The sequence below is a fragment of the Dunckerocampus dactyliophorus genome, chromosome 1 (genome assembly GCF_027744805.1).
Source record: "Dunckerocampus dactyliophorus isolate RoL2022-P2 chromosome 1, RoL_Ddac_1.1, whole genome shotgun sequence".
Lineage (NCBI taxonomy): Eukaryota > Metazoa > Chordata > Actinopteri > Syngnathiformes > Syngnathidae > Dunckerocampus > Dunckerocampus dactyliophorus.
In genome coordinates, this window is record NC_072819.1 from 11020343 (window position 1) to 11036784 (window position 16442).

Below are 16442 nucleotides of genomic sequence, written 5' to 3' on the forward strand. Positions count from 1 at the left end.
AGAAAAATAATATTAAATAAACTGTTGTATTTAAACAATTGTTTACACATTGTGGCGAAATGTACTGGACAGTTACAGTTAAATAGCTCTCTGTTGCACATGAAGTCCAACCCTCCGTCGTAAGTGAAGTAGCATATATAGCTCGTTGATGACATCACTTTTAGCTTTTTCATAAAGTGCTGGTATAACTTTCTGGCTAAAGTGAGGACGTGATGGTATTTCGTAGTGAGGTTCAAGAACTTTAATCAGACACAGTCATGGAAAAAATGATTAGACCACCCTTGTTTACTAAGTTTATTGAGCCGTTGTAATGCCTGGTACAACTAAAGGTACATTTGTTTGGACAAATATAATGATGATAACAAATATAGATCATAAGAGTTGAATTTAAGAGCATTTATGCCTTTGTCCATGCGTAATTTTAACAGGGAAGCCAAAGTGTTCCCAAACAGGAGATCGTAGTGAGATGGGAGGGTCTTCCAACTCAGGCTTCTCGCTAGCCATGATGCCATTCTGTCACGCCTGCAAGCTACTAGCGTTCTTCCCCCTCGGTCAGTAGTGTCCGACACTCAGAGGCGGCCGTGCAGAAACTCGCCCAGGAATTTAGTCCCACGTGAAGCGCTTAGATCACTCTAGTACGCAAGTGGACTCAACCGAACGTGCAGAAGCGAAGCGGTTCAATACATCCATGTTAACCGTGACATCCCTAATTATTATTATACTTACTGTATGTTATTATTATGTTGGTGAGATAATTTAAACCTGCAGTAAAAGTTAGTTGTTCAAGTCTGGTGTTTCGATGGTGGTCTCACTGAACAATTTTTGATACTAAGTGGCCAATGAAGAGTACTATATTCACAATGACTTAATGACTTATGACTTATATTGTGATTGTATTTTAGTTCATTTAGCCATTATTATGCTTGAAAATGCTTAAGTTGGAGAAAAAAAATGCATACAATTTCCTTAAATGTGCATATTTTCTGACTAGCTGTAGTCAGCAACGAAACATCATTTATTAATTAATGTTTGAAAAAACATGATCGAGTGAGGGAGTGATGTTCGAACCACGATGTTGCGAGGGACAACTGTAACGGGAAAAATATCAGTCTATTTGAGGCAGCATCAGAGAAAGATATAGGGAACTTTCACTCTGTGCACACAACTATGGTGCATTCAAGGACGCCGAACAAAGTGGGAATAAAACAACATAAACAGTAAAAACGGTGGCCTTTCGAACACTAATATTATAATTGCAATAAAATATTAGTCCTTGTTTACAAAATTTATATGCATTTACAACATGTACATAAAATGTGATGGTAGTTACTAACAAAACTATTTTTAAAAACTGTCTTTTTTTTTTTTTTTCTTAAATAATTGCTTCTGAAAGTTTGTATGGCCCCGCCCACGGGCTGGTACCAGCCCATGGGCCGTTGGTTAGGACCTCTGGTCTATGCTTTATATGTGTTTCCCAACCTTTATTTATACAAAGCACATATTTTACCATAGAAAAATCTTGCAGTACACCACTAAATAAAAATGTCACAAACAGTACAGTAGATATACCGAAATAATGTGTACGTTAATTACAGTAAGTATATCTTTTGCCATCTAGTGCAAGAGCATTTAATTGTTCTGCCTGTCACTATACTACTTTTTTAATGGCCCGTGGCACAGTCTATTAATTCAGATATATAATTTAACCAGAAAACTAAAAAAAAAAAAAAAAAAAAGACAAAAACAGCAACAGCAAAAATTGAAAAATCAGCAGTAATTTTCTCAGAACAAAGTCAAAATATTAAGAGGAAAAATAATGTCATTTTAGTAGCATAATGCTGAAATATTAAAGAAAAAAGATGTTATTTATTGGAAGTCGTAATATGAGAAACAAACAAAATGACAATTTTTTTTTTTTTTAAATGAAGTTGCAGAAAAGTTATAATTTTAGGAGAATAAAGTCAAAATATGGGTATGTTTGTTTTGGGAAATCATAATTATGAAAAGAACATTTACAAGAAGAAAGTTGAAATAGTAAATAGTGTTATTAAAAAAAAACGCAGAAATGTAAAAAATGTTTTTATTTTGAGGTCATAATATTATGGCAGTAAAAAATAAAGTTGTAATTTTTTGGAAAATTAGGGTGGGGAAAAAATGATAATATTATGGGAATGAAGTCAAAATGTTATAAAGTCCTAATATTACAAAAAGAAAATTCATGTATTTGTATTTGTATTTGTACTTTATTTATCCCACAGCGGGGAAATTCACTTGTTACAGCAGCAAGCAAGATACGCAAGTAAAGAATACAGTGTAAAGAATACATAGTGACTACAACATGGTTCAGGTGGTGCAGGTGTTGTAGAAGTTCATGTTCATGAAGATTATTTAAGAAGAAAGTAGAAATATTTGGAACATTTTTAAAAACAACAGCAAAAATGGGGAAAAAAAGCAAGGCGTGAAGTTAATACTTATAATACGCTTTTTCGCCTATATCACTAAACTGACATGCAGTTTAAAAAAAAATCATATGTATCATATCTATTATCATATCTACTTGTTGCTTTACAAAATATCAAAGAGGCCTTTGGATCCTTTAATTTTTCAGTATGTCGCCTAGAAAAAGTTTGGACACCCCTGCTATACCAGATACAAACAAATAAAGATACATTACTTGTAGTAAATACATACTGTAATTTTCAGACCAATTAAGTGAAATTGGATAAATTCCTGCAGCACGCCTGATCTCTCACCGCTATGCAGTGTACCTCGCCTCTTGCTGAAAATCAGCTCGGATGACCCTGATGAATGAATGAATACTGTTAATTAAATTAATTAGCCCTTGCCAGTTCTTATGTGTAATTCAAAAGTGTGTCATGTGATGTTAAATGTTGGCCCAGAAAAACTGAGTGTGAGTTTGCAATGGTTTATCTTTTGAGTAGTTGCTATCATTACTCTCTACACTTGCTGGTCCAACAAGACAGTGATTTGCAGAAGTTCTACCTGTCAGACCAGTTCCTCACAGTGAGGCACAGTGAGGATTTCACTCCGGTGTTCGCTTGCATGAGCAGTATAACATTGATCTGTAACTACTGTATATCCGTGTTGGGTCCACAAACTGTCTTCCAGAGTTCTTCGACTGAAACCTGTATGCCGGTCATCACATTTGAATGGACAGTGTGACTATCAAGTCAAAACAAACAAATGACTAAAGCTGATTAGCATCTCTGTGGTGTAGTGGAACTTATGAATGGGAGTGCTCTTCTGACACAGGCGGGCGTTTGCAGGCCACCAGATGAGCTGTCAGTCAATGAATGAGCTGTCAGGTTGTATGCGTCTGTGTCATGACGCTGAGATGTGTCGGCAGCTGCAGCTGTACAAGGTCTCTTTCCTTTCCCTAATCAGTGGCCTATGAAGGGAAGCGCCGGACACTGACCAAAACAATAGCTGAGGCCAGTCCCACACGGATCACTTGCAGGTATAAAAATAGGTTTCCTGTCCGCGGCGTAACAATGCTCTTACATCTTTGGGGGTGGCAAGCAGGCGGAGGAATGTACGGTGAAAACCTGCAGACAAGGGGATTTGGGTGACACGCGATACCCCCATCTCTTCTGGTTCTGATAAAATGCACAGGTGTCCATTGCAGTAATTCAAACGGGAAGTAATTAGAGCATGCATGAGGCTCTCAGAGACAGAATCAGTCCTTCAGTACTTTTACTGAAAAAAATAATAATTATTGCATGAGATTATTTTTCTGAATAAAGACAGAGAAACAGGGTCTGTTTTTTTTGTCTATGTTTATGATGGTGATTTTTTATTTAAGTGCAGTTTTTGCTAAAAGAAACAGAGTCCATTTTATTTTTATTGGGGTCTCTTTTTTGTCTCTTTTTTGTTTAATTTATTACGTTGTTTAATTTATTTTATTTAAAAGCTCTTGACATTCCAATTACAATGTTAAATACACTTGAGAAATTAAAGTTTATTGCTTTTGATTATGCCATATAATTAAAGGGATTGGCAGTGTAGTGCATCCAGAGTGACTTACCCCCGACTTGGTCCCGTGAGCCCAGTTCTGGCCGGATTTCAGTGATGAGGAACATAGTTCCGTTTAGCTGCTGGGGCCACTTAAGTAAAGATTTTGACTTCTCAAAATAAAATGCGTTCAAAAGAGTAATACATTTCATCACAAAAATGCCTCCTCAAAAAAGTCAGACCTCACAATCGTTCGCCATTACTTTCTCTTTTCCGTCGTATCACTGCACGCTATCGCCTGTACATTGTTGTGTATGGCGAGCATTGCAGCCATCTTGTTTACGTATGTGTTCCACAGCGGAAGATGCGAGCGTTACAGCCATCTTCATCACGTACACAACAGTGGACAGGCAATAGCGCGTAGTGATATGAGGTCTAATTTTTTTCGAGGAAGCATTTTTTTGATGCAAATGTATTACTCTTTTGAATGCATATTGTTTTGAGAAGGCAATGGCCCCAGCAATTAACCGGAACCACATTCCTCATCACCGAAATCCGACCAGAACTGGGCTCACAGGACCAAGTGGGGGGTAAGTCACTGTTTATGCGGTACGCTGCTGATGGGGATGTCATACAAATTCATGTAAAAAATCCGAACTATCCCTTTAATGAAGAAATGGTATATAAAAAAAAAAGTCAATAATATCTATTATCGACAGTAATTTGTAGGACAATTATTGTCCGTTGTTATTGTGACAGGCCTAATTGAGATTTTCAGTGGGTGTGTTAAGTAAAATGTGTCCCCATTCAGAGTATTCAACTCACGTGACCGTTATAATGTCATTTTCAGTGTTTATGAGTTTTTTAAGCCTATCGCTTCGGACTTGACTCGACCTGTCTTGACCTTCAAAACACTGACTTTCTCCCACTTCTGTACGATAACATCAGTTGATCATCGGAGCCGGTGTTCTGCATCTGCGCCAGTCTCCACCGTGAGAGGCAGATTCCTAACAGAGGCAGATACTACTTTCATGTCATCTGCAGGGTTTTGTGGTGCCCGTTTCTGGTCCTTTTCGCGTCAGCAACTGAAAGATCTAAGTATTTTGACAGGTGAAAAATATATGACACGTACTGAGCTGTTTTGTTAATGTCAGTGTTTGTTGTTACAGATTTGCTGCCAAGATAGCCTTTTTTGATATGACGTAAGGGGTCGACCTGAAAAGCCATACATTTACTTGCGCTGAAAGAAGCATAAGCGCCATCTAGCGTTTTGGAGGCACACAAAATGAAAAATGATAGAAAATTAGAAAACATGATAAATTACAAATAGTGCATGTCAACAGGGACTTCACATACACGTGTGAAAATGTAGAAGACTGCTGACTTGGTGATTTGACTTGAGGAGGAAGAAGAAAGCAAATCAGTTCTGCTGAACAACAGAGAGGCTCAATATTAGCTTTCATACAGATATTCAGTGTTGCAGCACTTAATTTAAAATACCGAAATTGGCAGCAGTTCTTCCCTAATGTCAGGTCACATCTTGTGTAAGAAAAAGAAGACATTATCCTTAATGCCACTGATGTATTTCACAAATAAGCACAGTGCAAAGAAAAATGCTAAGACAAATACTGCTCCGGGAGTACAGGGTTCATGTCACATGGCACGTGCCGTGAATTTACCTACCCTCACTTATGGTCATGAGCTTTGGGTAGTAACCGAAAGAGCAAGGTCGCAAATACAAGTGGCCGAAATGAGTTTTCCGCACAAGGGGGCTGGACTTGACCTTAGAAATAGGGAGAGGAGCTCTGCTTCACATGGAGAGGAGCCAGTTGAGGCGGCTCGGGCGTCTAGTTTGGATGCCTGGGGTAGACCTCGGCTGTGACCATGCATTTCTGCCTCATCTTCCATAGATGTTTGTAATTTGTACGGCAACAATTGGAGGATGTGGTCATCTGTGACCATGCATTTCTGCCTTCTCTTCCAATGCCTTTATAAGCAACACCAACACTCAATGAAGCCCTGACCCCCATCAGCTGTTTGGGTGATACCTTGTGTCAAACACCATAAAACTGCAAATGCTAATTCACATGGCTAAATCACGTCATCACTTTTCATGCCGAATTCAAACCAGCTCGTAATCTGTTCTATTTTTCTATCCCTCTGTTTCCTTTTCGCAGTTTACCACCTGAGATTGATTGATTGGCAGGGGATGTGTTATGTATCAGCTTTGTCGTCATGTTTTCTGTACTCAGAGAGATGAAGAGATTATTCAGGAGAGGAGTGGGCGGGGAAAGAAAATGAAGTTGTGGACAACAATGGAAGCAGGGAAAGAGGAAATCAGCAGACACAAGGAAATATGATCACCGAAGCCCCGCCTCGAACAGCAAAGCATTATGGGAAAACAAAGCGCTCTGAAGTGTGTGGAAAGTAGGCTTTACCTGGTCAGGAGTTTGGGGGCTGATCACTGATCATTCATTAGTGAGAACCAATCAGCAATTACAATTTGTTATATGTTATTTAGTTATAATTTGATATATAATTTGAACATCTGGATTTAACTGTTCATACAGAACCATAGAAATGACAAATTTGTGGCTTTTCCCCACAAATCCTCAAAGTCTGGTGCGTTATGGGTGGTTGACAAACATGCACATGCACAGCGTAGCCTTCTGTAATGCGATCGCTCCTCGAAAATAAGCTCCCAACTGTTGCCGTCCTTGTTTTTCCTAAATTATAACGTGCTTCAGTCTGTTCTTTTTGGCACGGTTCATTATCTGAGGCTGGTGATCCAGTTTTTAGTAAATCCTAGTAAATCATACAGCAACGCCATCTTGTGGTGGTATTTTCTCTGCGCCATATCTTCTGGGCTCTTCTAAGCTCACTTGTCAGCACGTGCTGAGCAGGTTCTATTTATTTCAAATAAAGATGCGTGCACTCTTGGACGATGCTCAGCAGGTGGCAGCAGTGAGTTGCTTTTGCAGGAGTGATTGTCTCGCCATCATTTTTGTATTAGTTACTCCTGGTTCAGGGAAGATGACAATATTCTGTCTGTCATGAGATAACTTGTCGATAAAATAAATCATATCTCATGTAGTAATAATATTATAATATTATAATATTTTTTGGCAAATTGTTATAGTAAAACAAGATTTTAAAATCTTTCAAAATGTCTCAAAAACTTAGTAATAAATAAATATTAATAAAAAAAGTAAAAATAATAAATGCATCAACAGTTGTAAGGTTAGGTGTTGAACATCATAAAGTTTATTATGATGTTCATAAGTGCTCAATATGTGCATCGCCTGTGACATGGCTGCACAGTCTTGGGTGATTGTGTGCGAGCATATTCCAAGACGCAAAATGACTTCTCTTTGGGAGTAAACGGCATGGCTCAACCTGAAAACAGAACAAAAATAAAACATTAAATTCTGATCTGTTTTTATATATTCTGTGAGGTTATTTCAGCAGGAATTGCCAATTTTTGGCCTGCGAAATTGTCAATTTTTTGGGAAAACCTGTACAATGAAAAAATGACTGGACAAACAAACTTTTATTTAACCGGGTCACTAAACAATGCAGGTGTGTTTTGAAATGTTTATTGTCCCACAAATTGATGTCAAACAATATTTTCTAAATCTTCTGAGACCAAATAAACCACAAATTTTATGATGATAAATAATAATGTATAATAATAATAATGCAATATTTCCTTTAATATGTCTTTTTTCACTACGTAAAGTATGGAATTGTCGTTTGTGACATGGATTTTCTCACTGGCAATCCGTACTGTATAAACGGCAGCATTTCTTGAAATGCTGGATTTTCATCTGTATTAAAGAGCAGCATTTATTTTGCACTGTATCAAACTACACTCTGTGCGAACGAATCACTTTGCCGATCAAACGACTCAGTGAGTGTTGACTGTCGGTGTGTAGTTGTTTTTTTTCCCAGATGGGAAAACTGGGTCGGGTGGTTTTCTTTAGGTGAGCTAGTTTGTTTTGTTTGTTGCCACTAATGTTGAACAAATTTGGCATACTGGCTTGTTCGTGTTGATGGGCTCACCTAGCTCATTATTAATATTCCCACACGGGGGCTGTGGCATTTGCCTTTGCAATCAACTTTCTTCCTCCTAATGTCTGCTCTTCATGAGGCTCCACTCTTTTTCTGTGTTTTTCTATGCTAACGGCCCCACCTCCCCCCACAGAGACAAAGCAACTGTATGACTGACAAGATGTCTCACTCTTGCTCATAACGCCTCAAGCCATTCTGTGAAGCGTCTAGGTGCTGAACGAATGCACAGAGTAGAGAGGTGCAAAGAATGCACCTCTTCCTGCCTGTTTGGTGGCGAGAGACAAGGAAAACAGATGTGCATGGACATGGCAATATATAGAGGCTGGCAAAATGATTGACTTCATTTTCATTTAGCATGTGATTCATTTATTTATTTATTATCACAAGACAATTGTTTTCATGAACGAGACATCTTCTCACGTTTTGATCTTGTGACACCCCTGAAAATTCAGACTAGAGCTGCCCGAAAATCTTGCTTCTCGATTCACACTGAAATGTGATCTCATTTCTAAATGATAACAATGCTTTCGATTTGCCATTTTACTCGAGGACTCACGTGACAATGGCATTGGCATGAAGGCCGACGCTCCCTCCCCACTCTCCCCGTCCAAAAGAGAGCCTTGTCGGCCACATGACAATGTGAAAACTGTATGCTTTTGCAGGTGTTAGAAGATTAAAACAGCTGAATGAGATGAATGACGCCCCGCACACTGTGTCAAGCAGCAAGTGCAGTGGAGGCATTGAACTCTGTGGGGGTTCTGGTGGTGAGCTGAGCGAAGATATGGACCAGTAGAAGTAGGTCATACACATTACTAATGTATTTGTAGCTTCTCTAGCTTGTGAAGATGCCTTGCCGGTGTTACTTCTTGCCCCCAGACCTGACTTCCAAGAACAGGACATAGCTTTCATTCAGCAGACCATTTGGTTGCTATTGTAACCGAGGATTCGACAGCCATGAAATGTCCAAATTTATTTTTTGGATGGTTCACGTCATCGTATTAGCCCTCCATGGAAAAGCTAACAGGAGGTCGACCATTAGGGTTGACAGACATAGTGGAGCATTGTGGTGAACATACTAACGCACACAACATTAGACATTACCAAGGCAACTGCCCCGCATCTGAAACTTGAGTGGGTTGTTCTTCTCTGTGCTACCCATGTTGTCTGCTCTGACAAAATGTGAAAATGTGCAGTATCTACTGTATGTCAGTGTTCCCCTATCATTATATTAGGGAGGCACCTTCCTCAACCTGCCCTCCCCCCTCTCCCTTTCTGACTGACCCATTTTTACTGTCTACAGGGGACATGGCAGCGTGGGGGAGGGAGATGCGCATCCCAACGCTGCAGCGGCAAATCAGGCCTTTCGGTTTGCCGTTATAGCATCGTATTAATGACTGCACTGTCAACCTAAAAAGGGTGAATATGTGGCATGGCGAGGAGGCTTCCCAGTTTGAGTTTACAGTACACTTTTAACATATCAGCAGTGATAGCAGGAAATCGTTTTAGAATTCTTTTTTTTTACATGGCACCATATGATGAAGTGTTTCATCAGTGAGACACTCGCCATGAGAGGTGTCTCCTGCAACACCACTGACCTGGAAAATGCAGGGAGTCAAAGCTGTGCTTGAGGAGGAGCATGAAACCCGCCAATAATCTAGGAGTTCAGAGCTTTAGCTGTTGTCAGAACCAGTGCATTCAGCAACCTTCACACTCAGCATCTTCACATCAGAAGATGTTTGTGGTCATACAGAGAGCAAACAAAGCTGCTGCTGCTGTGTGCTGAGGTTGCATGGCCGTTGAAGGCGTTGCAGAGGGAAACTTGACTGACAGCAGGGGAAAGCTAACTGAGTCCGCCCCCTTTAGAAGTAAAGAAAACCTGTGATGGAGCTTGTTGACGTCTCAGAAGCTGTCGGGCTGAAATAGGAAATCAAACAGGAAATAGTTGCAAATGCACAGCAATTAGTGTTAGTAAGGCACGTACATGTGTGACGCGGTCGTGGCGTGTGATCTTTGCTTGTTGATCATCTTAACACAGCAAATCGGGCTTGTAATGTCAGCACCGTGTTTTCTGTATTGCTGCAGCGTGCACAGTGCGCGCGCGTTTGTTTGCTGTTGCGCGCGTGAGGTTCTGAGCTCGGAGTGCAGCGGGGGCGGAATCGGGACTCAAGGCGGCTTCGGCTTTAAATCCTCGTCATTTAAATAATAATCGGAGGAGAAAGACGCTCGTCTGGCTGCACAGCAGGTGTGTTGGCCGGCGCACAATGGGACACGACACGCTCGTATAGTACGTGACGCGGTGATGGAATAATATTACACATTCGAAAAGGAGGCGCGGCGGTGACAACGGGACACGCAAGGAAGGATCCCGTCTGACTCTTGTGACGAGCCCACAAAGTGTTTGAAACTCCGGCGCTCGTTGAAGTGTGTGTGTGTGTTTTTTTTTTTTAGACAGAGGCTGCCAGGCCAGCTGAATTCTGTGGGGATGAGGGCGAATTCCATTTCCTGTCAGCTTGCATGCTTTTTGCGCATCTGTATGGAAACGGAAAGTTACATATTGGCCCATTATGTGTGCCATAGTGCTTTTTGATTGTTTAACATTTTGAAGAGAAATGTGGACTTTTAACCCTGCAAGCCATCTGCTGCCTGCAAGGTCCATGCCGTTTATGTGGAGGACGCACAGGGTCTTTTTAGGGAAGTTAAGTTTTTGACGCTGGACCCGGTCACAGAACTTTAACCATGTTTCTTCTGGATGGGAACTGTTCTAAAGGAATGGAGAGAGAAATGCCTCAGAAGAAGACGGTATACCACATCTCCCTCACGCTGGTGAAGAAGGAGACACTGGAGGGTGGGGGAGGCGTTTTGGGCCCTCAGCTCGTAGAAATGTCCAAGGTGGCGGCCTTCCGGCGTGAAGCCTCTCTGGACTCCCAGCGCAGCATTTTGCTGGAACAAGTGCAGGAAGTGGAGGACGAGTCAGATGACTTGTCATCACAAAGCTACATGAGGAACTTCAGGACATTCAGCACGGGCCAGCTGGAGCTGGGGAGGCTCAAACTGTCTCGCAAGCAACAAGCCGGAATGACAAAGAAAGAAGAGACCAAGAGTTGTCAGGAATCCCAGCCATCCGACAGACTTCAAGAAGACGTTTGTACAAGAACACACTCTTCTAGGAATGTAGTGAGCAGCAGCGTAATGAAGATAAAGACACTCTTCAAGTCAAAGAGTTTGGAGAAGAGGAGCCCTGAATTAGACCATGATGGAGCAACGCCACCCATTAATGGGATGGCACTCACGGGCTCACCAGAGACGCATCAACAGGAGCCATGCCTGCTCCGCCGCAGCTTCAGCTTCCGACACTGGACAAGCAGTGAACGGCTACGTCTGCATGCGCTCACAAATGACAAAAACCACAACAGCTCTGGGTGCATCGGTCATGATGCGACAGCATCAGAAGGACAGAAGGCAGCAGAAGTTGATGCTGTGCTCCAGAGGCCTGCCAGCCGCCGTCATGAGTGCACCAGACAGAAGAGCCAGACGTTGGAGGTTGGTGCAATCCTCAACAAGACCGACTCAATTTCTGAGCTGAGCCGCGTCAAGAATCGCACCCTGGACAACAGCGACCTGCAGCCTTTGGCTGCACAGAAGGATGGGTCTGCGTTCCTACTGCGGAACGGAGATGGGCGTTCTGGTGAGAGGCGGCTAGTACGGTTCTTCAGCGGCATCTTCTCCCGCAGGGATGGGACGACATTGCCTTGGCAGTCCAGCACAGAGAGAGTGAACGGAGGAAGCACAGTCGGTAAAGAAGCACGTTTGTGTGTGCGCTTTGGGGGGTTAGTGTGTGTTTGTTTAGGACAGCAGAGTGTTGTTTGGTTGTGGCCGCGACAAGCAGCCGCTCCTGTTTGTTTTTTGTTACTTGGAGATGCATTTATTGTAAGTGCAAACAGAAGGCAGGCCAGGTTTAAGAACATCCCTTCTCCAGTACCTTGAAGTGAAGCGCTGGTGCCGGGCTTGTTCGGAAGTGGAGCTTAGCAGACAGCTCTGGCCACAAACTGACTCTACACCACTTTCATTTTCCATGTACGTGTGGAGCTGTGTCATAAGTCATAGAGGTTTACACCTCCAACCAGGAAATAACAAAAGGGAGAGCTGCGTGAGCCACGCAATTAATGAATGTAATTATTTGGTCAAATCTCTGGATGAAAAGCTATGAGTTTCACCCCTGTGGTGCCTTGACAATGGAAACAAAAGCTTTGCTGGAACCTCAGGAACATCCAACCCAGCGCTGAAACAGCAATAGTGGAAAAGTGGCATCTGTGCCGGTGAGGTCACTACGCTGAGTTTCCCAGCACAAAGAAAAAACAAGTCACAAACGGAAAGAATATGGGCTTGTGTATTTGAAGCAGCTGGACAATTTGAATACCTGTTTTTTGTTAGCCAAGACACTGCGTAGAAAACCCAATGAGAGATAGGAAGTAGCTCTGTCAGACAGCTGTGTCTTCCTGTTCAGCCAGATGTTGGCGTCTCATGTATAATCAGCCATCTGTTTGATTGCTGTGAGCGTGAACAAGTACAGTACTGCACTGATACAAAATACTTACTCGTTTGTTCTAGTCTTTGTCTTGAGTCCACTGTAGGTGGAACCTATCCCAGCATCTGTCATTACAGTTGCGTGCAGTTTTGTTCAGTACGGTGCACATTTTAGTTTCCGTCTCAGAATAAGCAGTCACTTTGTAACTAACGATTATTTTCTTAGTTGATTAATCGGAAGCTTGTTGTTTTGATTAATCGAGTACAGTGGAACCTTGGTGAGTGTCATTTATTTGTTCCAGAACATCCAACTCTTAACCGAAACAGACATTAACCGAATCAAATTTCCCCCTGAGAAATAATGCAAATCCAATTAATCTGTTCCAGAAAGCCAAAGTTGTTAAAACAAAACACGTGTTTTGCATACAGAAAACCATTGGAAATGCATATAAATACATATAAATGATGAATGAATTTTAAGGTTACTTTTACCTTCAATGAAGGCATGATTCTTGACGTGACTGAAAACAGGAAGGTGGTGGTGGTTGATCACGCTGCCACATCGTGTCTTTGGGAACAGTCACATCTTCAGTGAAGGCAAAAGTAACCTTAAATGTTCGTTTGTCATTTTCGTTTTGTGATAAAATAATACATTAAGAACACAGTTGGACTCAAGCGGTGTATTAACAGCACGACAAGACGTGTGCCATATTGTATGCTAACCGGACAATGCACGCAAACTAGGGGTGTCATGAGACGCTCAGTTTACGAGACGAGATTTTAATATTCATTTGAATAAAAGTACAGCAAAAAAAAATCTAAAAAAAATTACTAATTTAATTTCTATCACGTTGCACTCTTCTGTGTGTATGCTAGCGTCCCCGTCTTCACCCACCGAGACGACAAACTGTATGACTGACAAAAGGGCTCACACATGCCATTGTTCTATGGCACAAATGCTCCAAGGTGCTGAAACCAATGCACAGAGTGAACTCTCGTCCTGCCTGTTATAAGGAGAGAAGTGAGGAAAACAGACCCGCATGCACGTGGCAATATATTAAGTTCGGCAAAATTATCAAGTTAATTTTCATTTATTGTGTGATTAATTTATTTGTTATCGTCCCAGGCCTAGCGCCCACAAGACATTGTTTTTCTGAATGAGAAATCTTGTCATGTTTTAATATGACGAGATCTTGTAACACCCCATCGCAAACTGAGGCAGTATTGTGGCGGAAAATTTTCAACTTTAACCGAAAAACACGCTAACAAGGGCGGACGCTAACTGAAGTTCCACTGTATTTGGTTAGGCCCTAGATGGACCAAATCAATATGAACCAAACACCAACAGTTGGTGGTTTTGTCCGCAACGTGTCAGAAAAGAGGCAAAAATCTCAATCTCAGTTTTTTACAAAATCTAAGATGATTTGTATGAATATCTTGTTTTGTCTAGAACATTTGAGAGGCTGAAATCATAGGATGTTTACATTTTTAAATCAAAAAACGATAAATCAAATGCCAAAATAGTTAATGGATTAATCGGACAATCAATTTAATCATCGATTCATCTATTAATTGTTGCAGCTCAACTGTCGTGCAAATAAGATAAATAAGGTCAGGCTATTTAGTTTTAGTTATCCCTCTTTTATCGCGGTTAATTGGTTCCAGACGCGACCAAGATAAATGTATTTTCGCAAAGTAGGATTCAATATTAATAAAGAGAATATTTTTTGTAGTTAGAGCATAGAAAACCTGTTTATGGCCTTCTAAATATGTTTTGCACCCCTATAGTCGCTTTTAAACTTGGGATTTTATGCTTTTTTATGGCTAAATGTCATGTATTGGTGATTGATGAGACTTGAAGTGTGCAGTAATCCCTTGTTTGTGTATTGCGGTAAATTAAGATTGAAGTAGGATTCCTTATTTATAAATAAAATATTTTTGTAATTAGAGCATAGAAAACCTGTTTACGACCATCTAAATACAGTTTTTAACATTATTAGAGCCCTCTATACATGAACTGACACCTCTATAGTCACCTTTACACTCATATTACCCAATATAGTAGATGTAATAAGAATAAATAAGCCATTTAAGACATAAATAAGACACTCATGCTTGTGTGTTATTATAAATGTGTTCCCTAGGGTAGCTGAGTGGCGGGTAGATGGGAAGTGACGTCGGTTTCATCTTGGCATTGATTACAGCCACAACAGTAGCCTGTGTTTTTATTAGGGTTTATTGTGCCTGTTGTTAGATAATTCAAACCTGCAAGAAAAGACTGTTGTTCCTGTTGTACGCCACTGCAAACTACAATCACAGTCATAAACATGAATGAATACCACTCTGACAGGGTAGTAAGTTATCTTTTGAACACAGAACATTTGATACTGCACCTTTCTAGTTTGAAATGTCCGGTGTGTGATAGGACCCAAAAAGGGCTTTTATTCCGTATCATAAGATTTTATATATAAAATGGGTGTGGGCTCCATACCAACCCCAATGGGGAGTGTATGTTTATCAGTATAGGTGTGCGCCTATGGGTAGGAGCATGCATGTAGATGTGTATCGGTGTTTGTGACCTACATCGACAGCCATGCAGAAGTAATGAGTCAAAAGGCACTTGCATGCACACTAGGGTGTAAATCTCTTTGTGATAGACAATTCAAAACGCATCTAGATACACGGGTTACCATACAATAAAAATATTATATATTTTAAAAACAGAAGGGTTCCACGTGGTTTGATGCTACTGTATATACTTACACCAATAAAATGAAGAAGCCAATTCTATAACAGTGGTATTCTTACAGTATTTTCAAATGTGTAAAAGAACACTTGGGGGCGGAATGGCTCAGGTGGTAGCGTGGTCGTCTCCCATCCTGAAGGTTGCAGGTTTGATCCTCTGTCCTCCTGTGATCACGTCGAAGTATCTTTTGGCAAGATATTGAACCCCCAGTTGCTCCTGATGCTGCGTCATAAATGTGCTAACAGCGTCAGAGCGCTTTGAGTGCCTTGGAGGTGGAAAAGCGCTATACAAGTGAAAGACCATTTACCATGATATCCCCAAGCGTGCTGCAAGGCCTGGCAAAAACACTTTTAAGGCGCAATGATAAAAAAAAAACACTTAAAATAAATAAATTGTAAAATTTATAAATCAAATTTTATGCAAATCAATTTGGAAATATGGGCTGTTATTTTTTTCAAAAAGTAATGCTTTGCATGTTTATGTTTTTTGTTGCGAGTGGCGACCTGTCCCACTTTGTTCGACGGCCCATGAACACACTGTCATTTTCCCCCCACGCTGCACAGCTAGACTAATGTAATGCGTTTTTCCCGTTTTTCTTTCACCTCATATTTGGTTCCAAATGCTGATACGTCTTGGGAATGCGTAAAGGTGAGAGATTGCGAATGTGCACATTTGTTAGGTCCACAACCTCAAGTTAATTCATGCTAGCACACACATCAAAGAGTGACATATAATCTCTCTGAAAAACAAACTCTTAGCTCATACTGGTGGATGGAGGGTCTGTATTCATTTAGTGCTTTTAATTTGATGTGACATAATAAGATAAATTAGATCGCTATACAGTAATGTATGCGCTGCTTTTTACATCCATTCCTGTCTTCAGTCATGGTGCGCGACAATCCTTTCGCCGGCAGCCTAGGCACTTGCATTGTTTAAGAGACGGACTGCCAACCGCGTGCATGTCTCTACAATCGAGTGATCAAAGGATTTATGGCTGATTTTTATCGATCCAGGAGGCTGCCATCGATGCAGCCGTATCGCTCCCTTGTCAAACCGGATAATCGGTCGCAGCGGTTTATTGTACACAACCCTTATGCACACAAGAACACTAACAGATGACCAGAAAGAT

The 16442-nt window shown here is 41.0% G+C and overlaps 1 protein-coding gene across 9 annotated transcripts in view; it reads left to right on the plus strand.

Moving 5' to 3' along the window:
* Positions 1 to 16442, plus strand: part of agap1 (ArfGAP with GTPase domain, ankyrin repeat and PH domain 1) — a 111568-nt gene that overhangs the window by 5401 nt on the left and 89725 nt on the right. For 2 of the 9 annotated variants that reach the window (XM_054795978.1, XM_054795987.1), the window contains exon 1: positions 9696 to 11836. The exons of 4 other annotated variants lie outside the window; for them this stretch is intronic. In XM_054795978.1, coding sequence (XP_054651953.1) covers positions 10780 to 11836 — 1057 coding nt within the window. In that variant the 5' untranslated portion in view covers positions 9696 to 10779. Of the gene's footprint in view, positions 1 to 9695; positions 11837 to 16442 lie in introns of those variants that run through there. 3 more of the 9 variants (XM_054795997.1, XM_054796006.1, XM_054796014.1) reach the window with 2 other exon arrangements.